The 21,018-nt window shown below is 36.9% G+C and overlaps 3 protein-coding genes and 1 long non-coding RNA gene across 4 annotated transcripts; all 4 read right to left on the bottom strand.

The window, feature by feature from the left end:
- Positions 1-1,069: 1,069 nt before the first annotated feature.
- On the bottom strand, positions 1,070-2,226 carry LOC147492367 (uncharacterized). Its single transcript, XM_086568954.1, has 6 exons — positions 2,170-2,226; positions 1,909-2,022; positions 1,740-1,812; positions 1,563-1,658; positions 1,326-1,427; positions 1,070-1,178 (listed from the first exon to the last, which is right to left on the bottom strand). Exons 2-5 carry the CDS (start codon positions 2,004-2,006, stop codon positions 1,335-1,337), a joined length of 360 nt encoding a protein of 119 aa, XP_086425080.1. The 5' UTR covers positions 2,007-2,022; positions 2,170-2,226; the 3' UTR covers positions 1,070-1,178; positions 1,326-1,334.
- Positions 2,227-11,972: 9,746 nt separating this feature from the next.
- Positions 11,973-13,236, bottom strand: LOC147492366 (uncharacterized). Its single transcript, XM_086566617.1, has 4 exons — positions 13,120-13,236; positions 12,470-12,877; positions 12,317-12,382; positions 11,973-12,177 (listed from the first exon to the last, which is right to left on the bottom strand). Exons 2-4 carry the CDS (start codon positions 12,809-12,811, stop codon positions 12,091-12,093), a joined length of 495 nt encoding a protein of 164 aa, XP_086422743.1. The 5' UTR covers positions 12,812-12,877; positions 13,120-13,236; the 3' UTR covers positions 11,973-12,090.
- Positions 13,237-14,209: 973 nt separating this feature from the next.
- Positions 14,210-14,668, bottom strand: LOC147492365 (uncharacterized). Its single transcript, XM_086567485.1, has one exon. The coding sequence runs from the start codon at positions 14,666-14,668 to the stop codon at positions 14,210-14,212; it is 459 nt and encodes a 152-aa protein (XP_086423611.1).
- A 1,301-nt stretch (positions 14,669-15,969) lies between these two features.
- LOC147492364 (uncharacterized) lies at positions 15,970-16,411 on the bottom strand. The gene is made up of 3 exons (XR_015198315.1): positions 16,288-16,411; positions 16,096-16,188; positions 15,970-16,003 (listed from the first exon to the last, which is right to left on the bottom strand). It is a non-coding gene; the product is annotated as an uncharacterized LOC147492364 (long non-coding RNA).
- Positions 16,412-21,018: the final 4,607 nt, after the last annotated feature.

Genomic DNA, 21,018 nt, shown 5'->3' with positions numbered 1-21,018 from the left:
AACACTTTTGTCGGGTGTTTTTCCTTGTTTGGAAAAACAAAAAAGATGAAAGAGAAAAAAAGATCGAGTAATAACACTCTCAAGTCTCAGTCCCAATAATTCATACACTACTAAAAGAAGGGCTTTTTGTGTCACTTTTTAAGTGACACAAGAAGTCACTTGTGTCACTTTTGAAACTAATTCTGGAGTGACTTATAAGCCCCCTCGACATAAAAAGTTCTACCAAAAGTGACACAAAAGCCTTACTAAATGTGTCACTTTTGTTAATAAAAGTGACACTTAAGAATAACCTCTTGTGTCACTTTTAAGAAAGAGAGTGTCAAAGGTTTTTTGTCAAAAGTGACACTAGTTGTATCCGTTTAGAACTAGAGTGGGACATAATTTCGTTAAAAGTGACACATTAAGTATACTAGTTGTGTCACTTTTGGACCAGAGTGAGACATAAGTACGTCAAAAGTGACACATTAAGTATACTAGTTGTGTCACTTTTGGACCGAGAGTGAGACTTAAAATGCGTCAAAAGTGACACATTAAGTATACTAGTTGTGTCACTTTTGGACCAGTGAGAGACACAAGTGCGTCAAAAGTGACACAAAAAGCCCCTTTACTTCTTGTGTCACTTTTGGGAATCAACTCCATATAACTTCATTATGAAAAATAAAAGCGACACATAAGAGTGGTCATTTATTGTGTCACTTTGAATAGATATTATGTCACTTTTTTCAAAAGTGAGACAAATGAAAATAATTTTTTTAAAACATTTTCTCATTTTAGTATTCGATCGTATTCATTTCTCAACCTGCATCCTATCGTCATAACCAAAATCCCATTAACCTGCTTTTATGACATAAACAACATCCACATACATTTATCAAAACATCACAACCAAAATCACTTTAACTTTGCTTTTATTTATGATACGGAAACAACATCCACTCGAGAAAGAAAGAAACAACATTCAAAACAATTAACTTCTATTGATTTCATCGATCAAACCAAGTATTTTTTCATCTAGTTTGACTCCCAACAAAAGAAGTCATTCCAATACCAAAAGAATCATAATTAAAAAAAACTACATAACGCCAATACTATCCTAGCAATATCTTAGCTTGTTGTGCACACTTCCAACACCAAAAACCTAGCTGCCATCTATTCATCTGTTAATCGATCCATGACACCTGCATCATATCATGAAGTCGTCATTCCACTATGACTAGTATATAAAATTAAAAAGCAAGTGAATCAAGAAGGGTATATTATAAGAAAAAAAACGATAAGAAAAGTATATATACATAAACAAAGGGAAAATATGGAAACCCACTTACCCAAATTAACTACTCGATAAATTGTTGGATAAAGTCAATGAATTCAAGACGAAGTTCATCTATTTCATTGGTGTAACTCTTCTTGCTAGAGAACTCCAATACCTGTTCGACGAAAAATATATTATAAATATTATGAAAATAAATGATGCAGGCAATGCATTGCCTACCATATTTACAAATGCACCAATTTATAAGCTAGCTAAGACTATATGAAAAATAATGCTACTTTGCAGTCACCTTCTTTTTTATCGGTGGACCAGGATCCTCTACTAAATCTCGCATAAAGCGCAATACATAATATCCGCATACAATCCCCCCTTGTTGTTGTGGGCACTATACATAATTAATACTTGCATTAACACATACACAAATTGAAAGATACTTTGTATTGTATTCCAAAGAAACTAAGCTTACTGTCACATAGTTCCAATTTGGATTTGGATTCATCTTTCTCTTTCCTTTGGACATATTTGATGTCTTGATCGCACTGAAAATGAAAATGCATTTGTTTCATTATTCTCATTATTTTCAAGATAGAATCAAATATACAATGAAAAATACAATAAATAAAGACTAAACTCACGTGTTTACTAATAATTTAAAAGCTGGATCCGGCGGCCCTCGAAAATCTTTTAAAGAATCCAACCAGTACACTTCCATTGATGGTATGTCAAGAACCATTAAGACCTAATGCCCCCTACATGACCAGTTATGTGGATACAAATTCAATTAAGTACTTTTAATTATATAACCAATCGGAAAAAAATAAATAAAAATAAAAATAAAATAATTTTAATTATATGAAAATAATGTATATGTACTACAAATGTATAAACACAGTTACCCTGTGTTGAAAGGAATTAAAAGCACACGATCACAGTGTTCTTCAGCCAACTTCTGAATATATCAAGCCTTCTCATCATCTTTTGTATAAATAGTAAAACTTTCTGGGTTACCAAATGCATAATTTGCTCGAGCAATTCCAAAAGTCGCATATAAATATCTACAACATATATATACATTCTGTTAAGTCGTTGATAAGAGCCCAAAACTGTAGTTTTAACCCTGTAACAGTCATACTATTAGACCAATTATGTGAGTAATAATTAAGAGTTAACACGATTCACGTGTTTTATGCATTCGGGCTTCAAAGTCCATTATGTGCAGAAATGTGCCACTTTAGCGAGATAAAGGAGCAAAGGTCGGTTACTAAGGAGTTCCGTGATTAAAGGCCAAGATTCAAGAAGATAAAGCCTTTCTAAAGCCCGGTCAAAAGCTGAAAAGTCGGCGCGGTAAACTTGAAGACACAAGTCGTGAGAACTTCCGAAGGCCGTATCTTTGGACTCGGACCTCGGAATGGGGACTACCTTATGTCGAAACGACCGGCTCGGAAAGAGATTTCCAATGGTCCAAGCCTTGACCCAATCAAAGGAGCAAAAGTGGACGAAAAGTCTGTTGAAGCCAACTGCAGCTGAAGAGGCCTTTTTGGACTGAAAGAATTGGGTTTTGGGCCTGATTCTCTGGCCCAAAATATGGCTCCAAGCCCATGCACGATTTTTGGATCTGAATGTATAAAAACCAAAGCTTCACTCTTTGTTAATGGTAGATAGTTAGACCTAGATTAAAGATTAGATTAGTAGCCTCCATTAATTAATTCTAGATCTAGTTTTTCTTAGATTTAATTAGTTTAATTTAATTAGTTTCATATCTTGTTTTTATTTAATTCCTTGAATGATTGTTCGTCATTTAATTAGATAAATAAAATAGTTATTATTATTCAATTTCGATTTTTGCCATTTGCATTTATAGATCTAGTTTAAATTCTTGTTCTTATTTCATTCTTAGTTCATTAATTAGATTTCAATTATTGTTTAATTTAGACTAGTAAAGTTAGAATTTTGATATGATGTGTAGTTATAATTCAATGGGAAATGATGGATTGATGATTCGGGGCTAAAACCTCCATTAGAGGGGTTGATGAAGCTTTGATGAAAACTTAGTCGTATAGTGTAGAAGCATTGTAGAATCTATTCCACTCTAGAAGGTCGTGATTCGCCATGAGAATGGGTGGACGGCCTCACATGCTAGTTAGTATTTGGTAGAAATACCATGAACACTAGGGATTAGAACTCAAAATTCTTGCCGTAAGAACGTAAGAATCGAGACATAAGAACCTATGCTAGGTTATCAAGTTGGATTCGAGGTGGATTCAATTCCCCTCTAATCCTTTATCTAGATTAAAAAACAATCATATTTCCATAGCATTCGTAGTTTAAATTCAAATAATCAATTTCATATTGCATCGTGAGTATAATTCCCCTCGTAAAACCTCTCATTAGACTTAAGACCGATTAATTAGATTAGAAAACATTCCATGCTAGAGCACTAGGAGTGGAACGAATTTGTTACTCCACTCTATTTCGATAGAATTGAGAGTAGAAACTTTGATAAACATATAGGCTCATAAGATAGTTTTAGTTTACTTACGTTTTGAGTTCATCGTTCATTTCGTAGGTAGACTATCCAATTCCAATTTTATGTTTTATCAAATGGCGCCGCTGCCATCTTAGTTTCACTTTAACATTGTTTTCATAGTATAATTAGTCATTTTAAGTCCCATTTCACCCACCACCCTTGTTTGATTCATCTTTGTGGTTGTTCGTTTCAAAGATTGAAAAGTTCCGCGAAAATTACACCGAGCGACGACGCCCTTCATACCGAGCGACCAGCTAAGTTATTGGAACCGGAGCGCCGACCGCGCCCTAAGCTGAAATTTGCGGTTTCCACAGGTTTGTTTCAATTTCGATTTTTCAAGTTTTTCAGTGTTTTTAACTTGTTATATACACCGAACACGCGTAAACAAGGCGCTATTCATAAAAGCGAAGCAAGGGCCTTGTCAGGTATTCCTTTCTTCCACACCTCGCATCTCCGTTAGAGGTTTCTACTAGTATATCGAGAATTGTTTGGAGTGTTGCATGTTTAGTTAAGTTCGACTTAGTCTTGCATGAGATTAAGGTCCAGTCGAAGAAAAAAACAACTAACGTAATTACACGCAACGTCAACAAACAAGTCTATCTAGTTTCCCACCCACTACACCTCTAGCTACTATTTCACACACACCACCGATATTATGGTGAAGAAAGAGAGCTCCTCTCTCGACTTTTATAAAGCCTTGGCGATAGCCCTAAATCTTGCATCGTTCTAGCGGACCCGGTGGGATTTCCGCATAACCCCAAATATATTTAATTTGTTACCCATTTTTCATGACCATGAAAAACCTTATCAGCACATGCGTAGCATTGAACAAGTCCTTACAACATTCCACCATCCTACGATTGGTGCGGAACAAATTAAATTGAGGGTATTCCCTTTCACCTTAGGCGATAAAGGCGGCATCTTGGTTAAGCGCCCAAAGCCTAATTACGTGGACTCGTGGGCCAAACTTGTTCGGTGTTTATGGAACATTTTACCCACCCCTAAAGGCGGATGAAATGCTTTCCAAGATTCACTTCTTTCGGCCGAATCCTCATGAATCATTTTCGAGGCTTGGAATCGTTTCACCGATCTCCTTATAGAGTGTCCACACCATCACCTAGCAAAAGACACGTTAGTTAGTGCCTTTTTCAAAGGACTTCTACACCACCATAAAGAAGTCCTAGACATAATGAATGGGGTAGTTTCCTAAGTAAAGGAGCCTCGGAGGCATATAAATTTTTGGAAGATCGGACTAAAGCGTAATAATAATTGGGGGTAGTGACGATTACTCCCTCCTCCGCTTCTTTCTTCTTCAACAGTTAAAGGCTACCCGGTATGTTTGAGGTTAAATCAGATCCCGAGCTTAAAACTCTAATTGAATCCCTCACTAAAAGGTAGAGGCCATTTACGTACAACAAAAGCCTATCCCGTCATGAATGTAAATTCAAATCCAAGTAGTTTACGTTGGAGTCCCCGAGCATCCCGACTCCCAGCGTCCTATAGCCTATGAACATTCTTGTTCCATTAATAGTGAACCTAACGCCCTTGGAGACAAAATCCCAACTTCGGTTGGAGAAATAACCAACAAGTCACACCTACGGTACAATAATCAATATGTTAGGCCAACGCCGCGTTAGAACCAAGCTCCACCACAACAAGGGCCGGGGATCAAGGTAATTATAATAATTATATCAACCAAAGCGCAACCTCGACAAAGTCAAGCACAAGGTCAATGTAGTTATAATAATTATAATGCTAATAGAGGTATCGTTCGGTAAATAATAACTATCACAATCCGCCCATAAATAATCAATCGAGATAGTTCCAATCCACACCACCGTGACTACTACACCCACACAACTAAATCGTCTTGACACCTTCATACAAGTGAGCCAACAATTTTTCCAAACCATGGCTCAATCTAACCAACACATTCTACAATCCGTTAATAATTTAAACCAACAGCGGTTAAGAGAAAGCCCAACCAAAGTGTTTCGGGCTAAAGCGATACCCAACCCTAGAACGACAAAACACAGCCTTTGAGGTAAACGTAATACTAGTGCGAAAACTACATCCGTGGAAGTCAGCTAAATGTCATCACCACTCTCGGATTGGGAAGAGTGGTTGATAACAAAGTAACTATGCCTATAGTTACCCCATCGATACTCCACTACACGAATATCGAACTAGATACGAAATAGAAACCCAAGAACCTACCAGCGTAGAGGTACCGGTTAAACCACAACCTAAAGAAACAAAAGCCAAGGTTACACATCAAGTCGAGCCATACGCTTAAATATAGAGCCCGAAACCACCGTTCCCTCGAAATTAGCCATGCTAACCCGGGGATACTAACTTTGAGGGAGATTAGGAACGTTTTCAAAAATCTAACGATAAACCTTCCTTTTCTCCGAGCTATAAAAAGCTACCTAACCATGCTAAGTTTCTTAAGGAGTTGTGCACTACTAGGCGTAAGACCAACATACCTAAAGGCGCATTTCTAACCGAGCGGTTCCCAACTTTATCCGAAAATAATGGAATTGTTAAGTACAAGGACCACAATTAGATCCTCTTGTCTGATGCACCTTAGGAGATTCTCACACGACGACCTTATTACTAGACACGGGGGCTAGTGTTAACTTACTCCCCGTTTTATTTGTATAAACAAATAGGTCTAGAGGAGATGCAACCTACTAAAATGACATTGCAATTAGGCGATCGGTCTATTAAGTATCCTAAGGGTGTGGTTGAAAACGTCTTTGGTTAAAGTCCAAAATTTTACTACCCGGCCGACTTCGTTATCCTCGACCGCGAAGTCACTAACGACTCTGTACCTATCATTTTAGAGCGTCCCTTCTTGGCTACTTGCCAACGCTCATAAACTGCCACGATGGTTCGATGTCCTTGTCTTTTGGCCATCTTTCTGTTGAGGTAAATGTTTTCAAAATGAGGACCAGATATCCGATTCATCTACAAATAGGGAGGTTAGCATGATCGAGCTTAGCTCAAGATTACTTCAAAACATGTTTCGGAGAAACAGTTAACAAATTCCTTTCCTTCCGAAATTCCGACTTTAACAATGACTCCCCTGGTAGTATCACGAAATTGAAGAAGAATTCACGCAACTCTTTTGCACGCTTCTTTACCACTTCAGCGAGTCCCCTTGCCAACAACCATTCATCCCTTGATGCTATGGCGGAAGATGAATTTTTCAATCTCTATCCCAGTGATCCTTTTGACCCACCTATTGAGGAATGTCTTGCATATATCAAGATTTCGATGATATGGACTTGAGAGCTCTAGGCGAGAATCATTCACCTTCCATCACCAATATTCCCCACCCTCCACCTTTTCAAAGGAACCTCGAGTTTGCACTTTCGATCCTTTAGTTTCTCCCCGTGCTTCATGATTTTTAAATCCACCTAGTAAACAAATACTTCCCAAGGATAAACCACTTGACACCTTCATTTTAAGACTTGAGGAGCAGGTCCCTAACTACACCATGAATGAGTTTTGTGCTAAACCCACATCCTCATTTTTTCCATGCTTTCCCTCTAAAACTTATCCCAATGCACCATATTTTCCACAACCATTCACTTTTCCACACTTATTCACTAGGACACCCTCTCATTCAAAGATGAAACATAAGATGCATGCTTTCGGTTATGTTATAGGTCTATCCGACTTAAGCTTTCATTCCACTAGGGTGCATCGTAGGAAATCTTGGTGCTTGATTGTGTTTGGATATGTTTTCTGCGATATTTATTTATGGAACGATCCACAACTATTTCGGTTGTTGATATATGATAAACTGCATATTCATACATATGTTTAGATAAGTCTAGGGAATCGACTTTAAAAGACCCAAGTTTTAAAATACAATACCAGCGTTCTAGAGTATAGGCGAAACAAAATTTTCAAACTTAAAAAGAGTTTTCCAATTTTGTTTGGGAGTGGCGTATTTTGGTATTCATTTCAAATCATGTTGCCACCCTAAGCCTATAATGTTTACTCCAATTAGAGTTTGTGTTAGTTAGTGCGTGCCCGGTTTAATTGTGCTTCATATTATCATTATCATCTTTACAATATTTACATTCAGTCTTGCCAATTTTTGCCACGTTTTTATGGTAAATTCTTTCCTTATCTCTTTACACTTTGAGGACAAAGCGTTCGATTGTTTGGGGGTGGGATAGAAACATTTGCAAAAATTAGACACTTTTAGGATGTAAATTACGCACTTTTATTTATAAAATGTTAAAAATTATAAAAATTAGTTAGTTACATAATTTAATTGTGCTATTGAATTGTTTCATGAACCCCTTTCTCCCAAATTGTTTGGGGGTGGTATAGAAACACGATGTAAATATTAAGCACATATTAGGTTGTATATTACGTATTATTTGTCTTAAAAATAATAAAAATAAAAATAAAAATAAAAAGTTTATGTTATACACTTAGGAATATTGGTATTGTTTCTTTCTCTATGCTCTTAATAATCTAGAAGTCTCACGTAGCTTTTGCTTTAGAATAGTTTTTAGAAACTTAGGTTAATATGTAGGTAATAATCTTTGCATCTATCTATAAATATATTATATGAGTATCTATTATTGTTTGGCAGTAAGTTTCTGAAATCTAGGCTAGAGTACTTATTCTACAAATCTTGTGAGAATATAGCCTAAAGCCTTATATGAGGGAAACATTTGAGAAATGACACAAGGGAGAAGTATATTCCGAATAGAGAAATCACATGTCCACTTGCTTGACCACTATACCATGTCCTAAGAGAGAATTTATGCCCTTTTGGATCGATATAGCTAGAAATTCCAACCTAAGTATATTTTCCACTAGTTAAGCCCCAATCGAGCCTTTCATTAGCCCTTTCATAAACCACAAATCCTTTACCCCTGTTACAAAACAGAACAAAATAAAAAAAAAATCAACCTACCCAATTTAGATAAGTCGAGAATAGAATAAGGAAGAAAGAAGAAGAGAAAAACATGTAAACAAAAGTTAGTTAATTGCTTCAAAAAAATAAAGAAAAGAAGTTTCCATCCAAAGAAAAAGAAAAATAAAAATAGAAATAAAATAAAAACTCCAAAAATAGAATAAAAGGAGTCAAAAGTCAAAGAAAAAGAAAAAAAAAAAAATATGGCTAAGGATGGAAACAAAGTGTAGAAGCAAAAGTAAATAACAAGGTTTTCTCTAGTTACATAATATGAAGACTCTATTATCTCAGACTTGTCCCTTTTGAATATCTATTTCCTCCCTTCTTAAACCATCTCCTAATCCCCGCAACACCTAATAAAGACCTCTAGCTTAATTAGGAATAGGTTAGTGGGATAGTAAGTGGCAGATGTGCTTGATCAACTTCGGCTTCCTTGTGTGTCATTGAGATTGTAAGGTAAAGTATGCCCACTGCACACTAGAGTAGCAAAACTTGAGTGGGAAAATCAGAGTGATTTTTGTCTTGACTTTTATGTGAGAACCTACTTAAGGACGCTATTCCGAGTTTCAGAAACGAACCTGCTAGACATTTCATAGTACTACTCATTGTATATATGTTTATTTTAGATGATTGATTATTATGCATATATTAGCTTAGGTTTCGACATGATTATTCTGTATTCATTGCTAGTGAGATGTATAGATAATTGAGACATAAATAAGGAACCAATAGTTGTATTTCTTAGTCGTTGTAGTATAGGTGAAGTTTGTGAGTACCTTCACTGGAAAACTCTCACGAGGCTATAACTCCATTTTTGGTCACTTATGCTAATTTCTCATATTTGCTTGAGGACAAGCAAAATCCTGTTTGGGGGTGGTTTGATAAGAGCCCAAAACTGTAGTTTTAACCCTGTAACAGTCATACTATTAGACCAATTATGTGAGTAATAATTAAGAGTTAACACTGATTACGTGATTTTATGCATTTCAGGCTTCAAAGTCCATTATGTGTAGAAATGTGCCACTTTAGCGAGATAAAGGAGAAAAGGTCGGTTACTAAGGAGTTCCGTGATTAAAGGCCAAGATTCAAGAAGATAAAGCCTTTCTAAAGCCCGGTCAAAAGCTGAAAAGTCGACGCGGGCAGAAATAGCACACAAGTCAGCAGAACTTCCGAAGGCCGTATCTTTGGACTCAGACCTCAGAATGGGGCCTACCTTATGTCAAAACGACCGGCTCGGAAAGAGCTTTCCAATGGTCCAAGCCTTGGCCCAATCAGAAGAGCAGAAGTGGACGAAAAGTCTGTTGAAGCCAACTGCAACTGAAGAGGCCTTTTTGGACTGAAAGAATTGGGTTTTGGGCCTGATTCTCTGGCCCAAAACATGGCTCCAAGCCCATGCACGATTTTTGGATCTGAATGTATAAAAACCAAAGCTTCACTCTTTGTTAATGGTAGATAGTTAGACCTAGATTAAAGATTAGATTAGTAGCCTCCATTAATTAATTCTAGATCTAGTTTTTCTTAGATTTAATTAGTTTAATTTAATTAGTTTCATATCTTGTTTTTATTTAATTCCTTGAATGATTGTTCGTCATTTAATTAGATAAATAAAATAGTTATTATTATTCAATTTCGATTTTTGTCATTTGCATTTATAGATCTAGTTTAAATTCTTGTTCTTATTTCATTCTTAGTTAATTAATTAGATTTCAATTATTGTTTAATTTAGACTAGTAAAGTTAGAATTTTGATATGATGTGTAGTTATAATTCAATGGGAAATGATAGGTTGATAATTCGAGGCTAAAACCTCCATTAGAGGGGTTGATGAAGCTTTGATGAAAACTTAGTGGTATAGTGTAGAAGCATTGTAGAATCTATTCCACTCTAGAAGGTCGTGATTAAGCCATGAGAATGGGTGGGCGACCTCACATGCTAGTTAGTATTTGGTAGAAATGCCATGAACACTAGGGATTAGAACTCGAAATTCTTGCCGTAAGAACGTAAGAATCGAGATACAAGAACCTATGCTAGGTTATCAAGTTGGATTCGAGGTGGATTCAATTCCCCTCTAATCCTTTATCTAGATTAAAAACAATCATATTTCCATAGCATTAAGTAGTTTAAATTCAAATAATCAATTTCATATTGCATCGTAGTATAATTTCCCCCTCGTAAAACTCTCATTAGACTTAAGACCGACTAATTAGATTAGAAAACATTCCATGCTAGAGCACTAGGAGTGGAACGAATTTGTTACTCCACTCTATTTCGATAGAATTGAGAGTAGAAACTTTGATAAACATATAGGCTCATAAGATAGTTTTAGTTTACTTACGTTTTGAGTTCATCGTTCATTTCGTAGGTAGACTATCCAATTCCAATTTTATGTTTTATCAGTCGTCGCATATGAAAAGTTAAATTATAACTAACACAAATAAGTTCACCAAATTATTCATACCTCATGTAGGAGATAATGCAGCTACCATTTAACATTCTCTTCTCACACACATCCATCAACTCATCTTTTGAAACTCGTACTTCCTCCATCTCATCATGGAAAAGAGTTCCAACCATTGGAACTTCTATAAAAGCGTTGTCTTTCACTATTTTGTCGACACAATCCAGAAACTTTCTGATCTTATATTGAATCTTGCCGTGAAGTGGAATACACTTCTCTACCTAACAAAAAGTTGATGAACAAAATTTATGTTTATATAACAAAATTAAATAAATTACCATACAAATATCCATATCCTTATACTACCTCGTCACTTTTAAGTATCACAAGTTCCTTAGGCCATGCCACAAACGAGTTTATCGTGCATCTTTAACAAATACATGTTCATCGCCCGTTTGAACCGAGAAAGTCATCACCACACAATGCTTTATTTATTGAGACCTTCATATATGACTCTCCCAAAGGCATGTTGTGAAAAGATATCCTCGGCCCCTTCCTTGCTAAAACATGACCTTCGGCAACAATGTTGTCTTTAGATCCCAATGCCAATATACAATCTTGGTCCTATAACAAATAAGCAAAACAAAGACAGCATTATCTAGTAACAAATTTGACACAAACATTTAATCAACCTTTTTAATTAAGAAAATATTTTTTACCTTCCCATCTTTAGCTTTAAGTTTTTGAATCCACAATGCTCTTTCCGTTGTCTATTTTTTGACTACTATCGACAAAGTGTACATCAAGTTAGTATATGTGAAGCACTTGGAATAAAAGAATGAAAAAAAACTACGTATCATTCCCTGCATTTACTCCTATAACAAATAAGCAAAACAAAAACAACATTATCTAGTAACAAATTTGACACAAACATTTAATCAACCTTTTTTAATTAAGAAAATATTTTTTTACCTTCCCATCTTTAGCTTTAAGTTTTTCGGAATCCACAATGCTCTTTCCGTTGTCTATTTTTGACTATATGACGAAGTGTACATCAAGTTAGTATATGTGAAGCACTTGGAATAAAGGAATGAAAAAAGCTACGTATCATTCCCTGCATTTATTATACCACAATGAATATAACATGGTTAAGGCAACTATAGAATGAGCTTACCTGTACATTTTTCGACTTAAGTTTTACTGAAGTCACACCTTTTTTTTGTTGACCACCATCTTTTCTCTATACATTAAATATGAGTTTAGTTAAAGAGAACACTCGAAATATGTAGAAAATCAAAAATACAAATTTAAAAGCCAAAAAACTTACCTGCTTAGACTTGACAATCACCTTATGCCTATTATCACTTTTGGCACTATTGGATTCCACATTTTCTAATGGCAACGAGTTGACGAGTTTTGGTCCTTGCTTGAGCAACTCGCTCAACAGTTCTGTCGTCGCTGGTGAATTAGTCTCACCTTGTTCTTTAAGCACATGTAGCACCAAAATTTTCAACTTCTCGTTTTGAGCTTCTTTCTCTTTCAACTTCACTTCCAAATCCTCGTGATATTTCTTTGATCTTTTATTAGGAAGATTGAAGTACATAGTGGGAGTCGTATATTGTCCACCCGCCCTAACTCGACCACGAGGCTCTGGAGTTCCCAATGCCATAGTAAGTATGTCATTCTTTCCTTCCGTTGCCAAAACCCCCTCCTCTACCTTATTTTTCAGCTCCTCCTGCAAAAATAGATATAAAATTCAAAATCAATGAATGAGCGACCACAGGCTGCTCTAAGAAGAGACGAAGTATGCGGATTTTCAAGATTGTCATTCTGTTTCTGCAAGAGTAGTATATCGTTAAAAACCATCATAGAAAACTTAGTCAATGTGTAGGAGATAATATCGATATGTAAATAATTAAGCTAATTTATGATCGGATTATTCTTATCTTTCTTCAGACAGAGAAGATGAGTAGATACCGATATATTGGAATTGCAGATCTTGCCAACACCTCAACTTCAGTTGGCGAGATACGTGTCAAGCGTGTGGTGACTCGAGATCTGGTGAAAGTTATGGTTCAACTGGATTGTGTGGACTGCCATACTTCGGGCCGAATGGTCTTTGCCGCGACAAGGAGCTGTGGTGTTCACAACTTTGCAAGCCGTATGATCTGCTTTAAGTGTGGTGCTCTTAGGAATGAATCAGCTACTGTGTATCAAAACGCCATGCCATGTTCTATAGATTACATAGGCCGCTCGGGTTGGAGTTCAGGTGACTGGATTTACATAACCTACATCTTTAGATGGATGTTGACATTCATACAGCAGAAGGGTAGCAATGATTAAAATCTTGCACATTTTCTTAGTCACAACTGACATGCTCTTGAGCATTAGATGATGATAACTGCAAGAACCTTTACTTAACTAAAAATATTCTCTTAATGGTCTTAAACAGGTCTGACTGCAATGAGCACAACTTTGCAAACAGAGGAGAATGTTACAGATGTAACACACCAAGGGGCTACAGCACCAACACATAAATTTATACTTCACGTAAGGGACATTTGCCACAGCCAACTTATTGCTAACAAACTAATAAAATATAGAATTGAAAGTCTAAGACATTAAGTGGTTTTACATTTCAATCGTGCGGTCTAAGAACTAAGAAGAAAACCAAAGAGGAGTCTAGTCTAATATCCAATCCTCCCCACACACCCCACCCACGTCAAATTGTAATTCTAAGTAGCTTTGAGCAAACAATGGATGAAGATCGAAACCTTGTTAAGGGAATTAGTTTTCACTTTGTTAGTTTTCTGTGCGGGTATTATAATGTAACTCAAAATTTGATCTAATAATCAACGTGTCTTTGTCGTCAAAGGTCTGCAGTATGCGATAATTCCTCTCAATTTTAAGCTTATAAACAAAAACTTCAATACAAGTTTCAAACGATTAATAAACAAACCAACTGCTCACTATAAATATTTCAATTTAGTTTACAACCTAAACTGCGATATGGAAAATGGTGCTAATTATTATAATATCTGAACTTATCACGGATGACAATCTATTATCAATTCAACATGTCGGTCCCTCCGGTATGATATGGATGATCTCTAACAACATGCACACACTCTCCATTTCGATTCCGGATCCTCAATGATGCATCCTCTCGAACCCGTCTGGACCATTTTACCATCGGGGTAAAATCACCACAAGTAATGGTGCTACTATGACCAGAAAACATATTCAAAAAGACATTCTTGTCACCATTCCACATCCATGCTGTAGAATCCTCTGAACCAGCTAAGACCACATATCCTCTTGGATGCCACCTAACCCACTCAATACCCCCTCCTGGACCTTCAAGTGTACACTTGAGACTACCTGAAGTGATGTCCCACACTTGAATAAGTCCATCAAACCCTCCAGAAGCGAGGAGCTTCCCGTCAGAACTAAAGGCTAAACAAGTAACGAAGTCTCTATGCCCTGGGAGCTCTTTAGCCCAATCCCCATGACCAATCTTCCACATAAATCCCTTGTCATCTCCACCTCCTGTTGCCACCAATAGTGGCTCGGTTTGACCGGTCCGAACTTAACCGCGTAAAGTTCACCAAGTATGACCAATAAACAAATGTATTAAACAAATTGATGTGGTTCAAATTTTGTAAGTTAAGTTTTGGCTATGATGGAGATAGGGACAGCACATTCCACACAATCCCCTTCAATAGGGATATTATGTAAAACCCAAATGGTCCCAGCCTATAAGAAGTAAGACACGAAAGAATATATTAAAGGGATGGGTTAATGAGTCTGGAGCCCTTAATCCCCACGAACCGAATTCTGAGATCGTCCGCGAAGGGGCACGGAGACCCTCTTCTTCTTTGTCTTGCCATCATTTCATGGAATTAAGGACTAGGGATGGAGGTCTAAAGATGATAGTACTCTCGAAACTCGATATTCAGATACTCAACTACTATTTGTGAGAATAATGGAACTAGCGGCTTTTTACTTTGTCAAAAAAAATGACCCTACCGAAACAGAGTACTATCGAGTACTATTACAGCTCTAAGTTCAGAGTACTATTACAGCGGTACTATCAGTACTAACAGAAACAAGTACTATTACAGCTCTAAGTTATATCCATTCATGGAGCAAAATACAAGGCCAGATCAGAGCTCATCGACAATTTATGGTAGCCGAGGGCCGGAGCGAGCGAGGCAGTCAGGCAGATAGTGGCTTTGGGCTATTTCCCACAGGATCGACCTTATTGTATTGATTAGGGACAGTTGCTTGCTTTGGCTTACTCAATAGGGGATACCCTGATCTTTATTTCCCGGGTTGTGCGTCGAGAAGCGAAAGATCACTCCACTTAAAAGGAGAGGAAGCTTTCAAGAAAGGAAGCCTTGGAGGGATAAGCGGCGAAGTCAAAGGTAGCAAGCAAAGGCTGTGAAAAGCCATGCCCGTAGAAGCTTTGAAAGCTATCTCTCAAAAGGGGTTTGGAACCGAACCCTGATGGAAAGGTGCCTAGAAGTGCCTACTACTAGACTACATTCAATCTCGGGTCGGGCGTTCATCGTTATGCTTGCTAGTTTCGGTAAAAAAAATCATAAATCGAAGCTAGATCAAGCTAGATAGGGAACCACATCATCTAGATCGGTACAAAAATACATCAATATATCAAGCTAGGTATCCTACACAATATCAAATATGCTTCATGAAACACACATACAATGATGAGCTTGATACTTACAATCTTTTGAACTACCTCCTTTGTGGCATCATCGATATTCACCACTTTTGTCTTGTCGAGCTAAACATACAAAAGATATCTATCATCTTCATCAATAGGTATCCCAGCTTCTATCTATTATCAATTACAAATAACCAAACCAACCAAGTAATATTAGATTACCTCGTTGGTTTTATCTAACAAACTTAAATATAATATCTACTTACCATCTTATCGACAAGGCCATCATAACCTAATTTGCTTAGTCGATGGTTATACTTGTTCAAGTTTCTTCTTTCCAATTGAATCTTGCTTAGTTCCTAACAGCCCAAATGAAAATAGTATATTAGTTTATCACACCTTAACAAAATTATAAATTTATTAGAAATGAAAATTCAAAGGAAATGACAGATATATACCTGGAACTCTTCCGATAACCTTATTTTTACAAATTTCTCCCAATCTTGCTTCTTAACATTCGGATAGATTTTTGGTGGATTCATTAGATCGGGGTCATCTATGTAAGGTATGACAAAATATTTTGTGCAATATATAATTCTTAAATTTCCGTCATATCTTACCACATTGCTGCAATCCTTTTTTCTTAAACTTAGGATCTGCCTCAAATTTTTCCTACAAATAACCAAGGCAGAGATGAGTCTACACTTCTATAAAGACAACAATAATAATTCAAAATCAGTATAATAGGCAAAACAACCGCTTTACCAAACTTGAATCCCATACATCATCTTTTATTTGCTTGTCAACTTTTCGTCGGTTTGGGTACTTCGGCTAGTGGAACCATATTTTTAACTAGTGTGCCAACCCAATTCTTGAACTTCGCTCGAATAAATGCACCTTTGATCTTTCCTTTTTCGCATTAAACTCCACCACAAGCTTACCTTTAAAATGCTTAGTGAGTGAAAGCTTTTAGCTTGACCCCTAACACTTGTAATATTGTCACCTTCCTCGATTGGATGCTTCCTTTTTTTCTGAGATGATTTGGCACTTGTTTTTGGATCCATATCTAACTAAACCTTACAAAAAAACTATAGAAAAGGAAAATCATTAGAAGATGACATGATCAGTAGCAATAAGCATGTCTATGGCAAAAACTTGATATCATAATTTGAATAGAACCAAAATAATCGTAAGGACAATACATAAATGACAAAAGTTGGTCACAATCTCTTATTAACAAAGCAAATATCGATTCCACCACAAAAAACAATGAAAACTAATAAATCAAGAAGTTTCTTTATGCTCAACCCAAGTGCCCTCGCAATCTTCACGGACGTAAACTGACTGAGATTCATCATTAACATCCAATGAGTCAACATTTGGCAATTCAACAAAATTGTCATCTCCTACATGAGCATCAACAAGCTCATCATCGTTATCGTCGTCGTATTCGTGAAAACATCTTTGAGGAGATTCTACAACAACTGACCACGTTGGGTCAAGTTGATCAGGTACATAGAAAACTTGCTCGGCCTGAGAAGTTAAGATGAAGGAATCAGATTTATAACCAACTCTACCAAGATCCACTAAAGTGAAACCCATGTCATCCTTCCTAATTGCATTCTTGCTATCAACCCAGTCACACTTGAACATTGGAATCTTGAAATTTGTATAATCGAGCAACCATATTTCAGCAATAACACCGTAGAAAGACATGTTCGAAAAAATTGGGTTTTGATCCTTTGCGCTTGAAACCTGTGGTGTTGTTGCTGTCAAACTCACGCCACTATTTTGATTTACTCGTAAAGCGTCTTGCCGTTTCGTGGCAAAACGATAACCATTAGTGACATAGGTAGAATATTTGTAAACATGTGCCAAAGGCCCCTTCGATACCCACTTCAAGGTGTTTGACACCTTGTTGTCAGGATTTCCCCTCTCGAGCAAAACCTGTGCATTGTTGTGTAAACATTTTAGTCCTAATCTAAGTTAAATTAACATACAAAAATAACAAAAACAAAAAATACCAATTTATAATATACCTTGTCTCTAAGCCAATCACTAAATGAGCGATTGTGTTCAGCATGCAACCATGTGGGTTTTTTTGATTTACGAGGTTGTTGTTCCTTCAGATAGTTCATATGTTCTCTATCATGTTAGGCCACAAAATAAACTAGTTAGCTATCGGAATCCGAAACCAAGGAACTAAAATAGACTTTTAAAGTGAATAACTAAAGAAACCTTACTCGATGTAAAATTTGAACATCTCTTGTGTTTTGCAACACATAGAGATGTGCCTGGTCCAATGTTTTTCTATCTACTTGACTATGGGTACTTCCTCGGGGAAGATTTCCAGATGATATCAAATCTGTGGTAGTGTTATCTTTACGGAGAGGAATCCCAATTGCATCTAAGTCAGGTAAGAATTCGCTACAAAATTCAATTGCTTCCTCTACAATGTAATTCTCAGCAATACAAGCTTCCGGTCAATTTCGATTGCGTATAAAGCCTTTTAACACGGTCATGTACCTAAGAGATTGAACAATAGTAATGTTTATAAAGAAAAGCGCATTAAGAAATATTGAAGGGTAATATATAATTCATTGTACCTCTCAAATGCATACATCATATCCATCGGTAGAATACAGGACCACAAAGATCAACTTCCCTGACAAAGTGCACTGTTAGATGAATCATAACGTCGAAAAATGATGGCGGAAAATACTTTTCCAAAGAAACATCTTTATGAAAGCACAATGTCTTCCCTGAATTTGAGGCAATTTTTCCTTATCTATTACTTTCGAGCAAATAGCCTTAAAAAGAACATAGCCTAATAATTGCACATCTCACATTCTTTGGCAAAATTGTTCTTATTGCAACCGGAAGAAGTTCTTTGCATCAAAACATGACGATCGTCGCGACTTCATATTTTGCAGTTTTAGATCTTGCATCGAGACAAGAGGCCTAAAATTGAAGAGTATCCACTTGGGACTTTTAACTCATGCAAAGTTTTGCATAGTCTTTTTCTCATCTCTAGATAGTGTGTGTGACAAGCCGGAGGCAAGAACGATCGCTTTTCCCCAATTGTTGGAGCCAATTCTGTCCTTAGACCCATTTCTTGGAGGTCAAGACGAGACTTAATGGTGTCTTTATTTTTACGTGGAATGTTAAGTAGGGTCCCAACAATGCTTGTCACATACATTTTTCTCCGTGTGCATAAAATCCACATTATGTCGAGTTCTAGATATCTCCGGTATGGAAGCTAAAAAAACTGATTTCTTCTTAAAACAATTGGTAGCACCGTAATGGTTCCCTTTGTTCCCCATATGACTTTGATCCCTTCAACTTCTTCTAGTACTTTCAAACCGGTTAAGGGTTCGGTGCCTCCCCAGCTCTGTTTTACCATTGAAGGCTTTTTGTCTTCGATATGGATGATAAGCCTTGAAGAAATCTTCTATTGGTACGTATATCACGTTCTTCCCGAGTGCTTAAACCTGGTTGAGGGCGTGCCCTCGCCGCAAAATAGGACAAGCAAAATAACCTTTCACAAAGCACCCGAAAAGATTGCTATCACAGCGGGAAGATCATTGATTGTCCATAACAAAACAGCTTTAAGTATAAATGATTCATGGCGGTAGACATCATAAGCCTCCACCCCTATCTCCCACAAAACATGTAAATCGTCAACCAAAGGGTGCCAAGTAGACGTCGATATTGTTTCGAGGTTGATTTGGACTGATATCAACATCGTAAGCATCATATACTTTCTTTTCATGCATAGCCACGGTGGGAGGTTGTATGTGACCAGGCATAACAATGCCATAAACTATACTTAGTACTAAGAGTACGGTGTGGATTGACTCCATTGGCTGAAAGTGCTAGGCGAAGATTTCGGGATTCTCACGCGCAAATTCTGGATATTTTTCGTCAACCAACTTCCATGCTGGAGAGTCTGCTGGGTGGCGCATCTTACCATCAACCACCCTTTCATCGGCATGCCATGTCATTGACTTTGATGTTTGGGCAGATTGAAACATCTTCTTGAATCTTGGAATTGGTGGATCGAAAATACCACAAAACTTTTCTTTGGTACTCCACGATTTGTTGGTCACTCTCTTGTTCTCTTTATATCTTGAGACTCCACAAATAGGGCACATAGTTTCATCTTTGTATTTATCACCCTATAGAGTATACAATCATTTGGACATGCATGTATTTTCTCGTACTTCATCCCATAAACGGATAATGTCTTCTTGACTCCATTCAAGGATTTCGACAAGAGATTTGGTTGAGGAAGCATTTGTCCCAAGAGCTTCAATAACCCGAAAAACTTGTGTCGGACCACCCACTATTTGCTTTCAGATTAAATAAAATGATAACTATTGATAGCTTTGTGAATTTTGAGCAACCCTCGTTACAAAGGCGTTTGGCATCTTCAAGCAATTCCTTAAATTTCTCCGGATCGATCATTATAATGGTCCTCTGCGGCCTTAGCCATTTCTCTCATCGTTCAACATCTTGAGTCTCAATCTCATCATAATATCCAACATCTTCAGAGTCTCAGTCTCATCATAATGTCCAACATCTTCAGAAGTCTCAACCTCATCATAATGTCCAAAAGTGTCTTGTTCTGTAAAACTAGTCGGGGTCTCGGAAAATAGAGAGCTTTAAGCCATGAAACCGCCAAATAGTGTAACCTTGGCTAATACCACGTTCGAAAAGATGATTTCTGACCTCAGTCTTAGTTAACTCGTTGATATTTGAACAATCTCTACATGGACAACGTATGAAACTTCCTTCTTCCTTTCCAACACTAATTAACCTTTCAACTCCTTGAATATATTAAACTTGTTAACCGGTCCTTGGACATCCAAGACTTATCCATATCGTAGCAAAATGCAACAAACCGATCTCTTAAAGAAAAAGCGAGTAAAAAAAAAAATCAAGTACAAAGACCACACATTCAAAAATAAAGTATCATGGCAAGATGATATCAACACATGACACATTAGTAGGAAAAACATTAAGTAAGTCTAAGATGATATGATAATTGTATTATGCAAAATCAAATTACATTGGAAATCTAACTAACCAATTTAGGCTACTCTCAATAACCAAATAGAAGCTAAAACGGATCTCACGACCGCGACGCGGATCTGCGGACCGACACTGCGGCATTTTTCAAAATATAG

This window comes from Coptis chinensis, chromosome 6 (genome assembly GCF_015680905.1).
Source record: "Coptis chinensis isolate HL-2020 chromosome 6, ASM1568090v1, whole genome shotgun sequence".
NCBI classification, from domain to species: domain Eukaryota; kingdom Viridiplantae; phylum Streptophyta; class Magnoliopsida; order Ranunculales; family Ranunculaceae; genus Coptis; species Coptis chinensis.
This window is presented reverse-complemented; position numbering and strand designations above follow the sequence as displayed.

Coding starts and splice junctions, on each gene's coding strand:
- LOC147492367 (XM_086568954.1), bottom strand. CDS start 2,006: ATGGTTCTTGACATACCATCAATGGAAGTGTACTGGTTGGATTCTTTA. Junction 1,813..1,908: donor TTTAAATTATTAGTAAACAC/GTGAGTTTAGTC, acceptor TTTCATTTTCAG/TGCGATCAAGACATCAAATA. Junction 1,428..1,562: donor GTCCACCGATAAAAAAGAAG/GTGACTGCAAAG, acceptor TTCGTCGAACAG/GTATTGGAGTTCTCTAGCAA.
- LOC147492366 (XM_086566617.1), bottom strand. CDS start 12,811: ATGGCATTGGGAACTCCAGAGCCTCGTGGTCGAGTTAGGGCGGGTGGA. Junction 12,383..12,469: donor TGATTGTCAAGTCTAAGCAG/GTAAGTTTTTTG, acceptor TTTAATGTATAG/AGAAAAGATGGTGGTCAACA. Junction 12,178..12,316: donor TTAAGTCGAAAAATGTACAG/GTAAGCTCATTC, acceptor TTCGTCATATAG/TCAAAAATAGACAACGGAAA.
- LOC147492365 (XM_086567485.1), bottom strand. CDS start 14,668: ATGTGGAAGATTGGTCATGGGGATTGGGCTAAAGAGCTCCCAGGGCAT.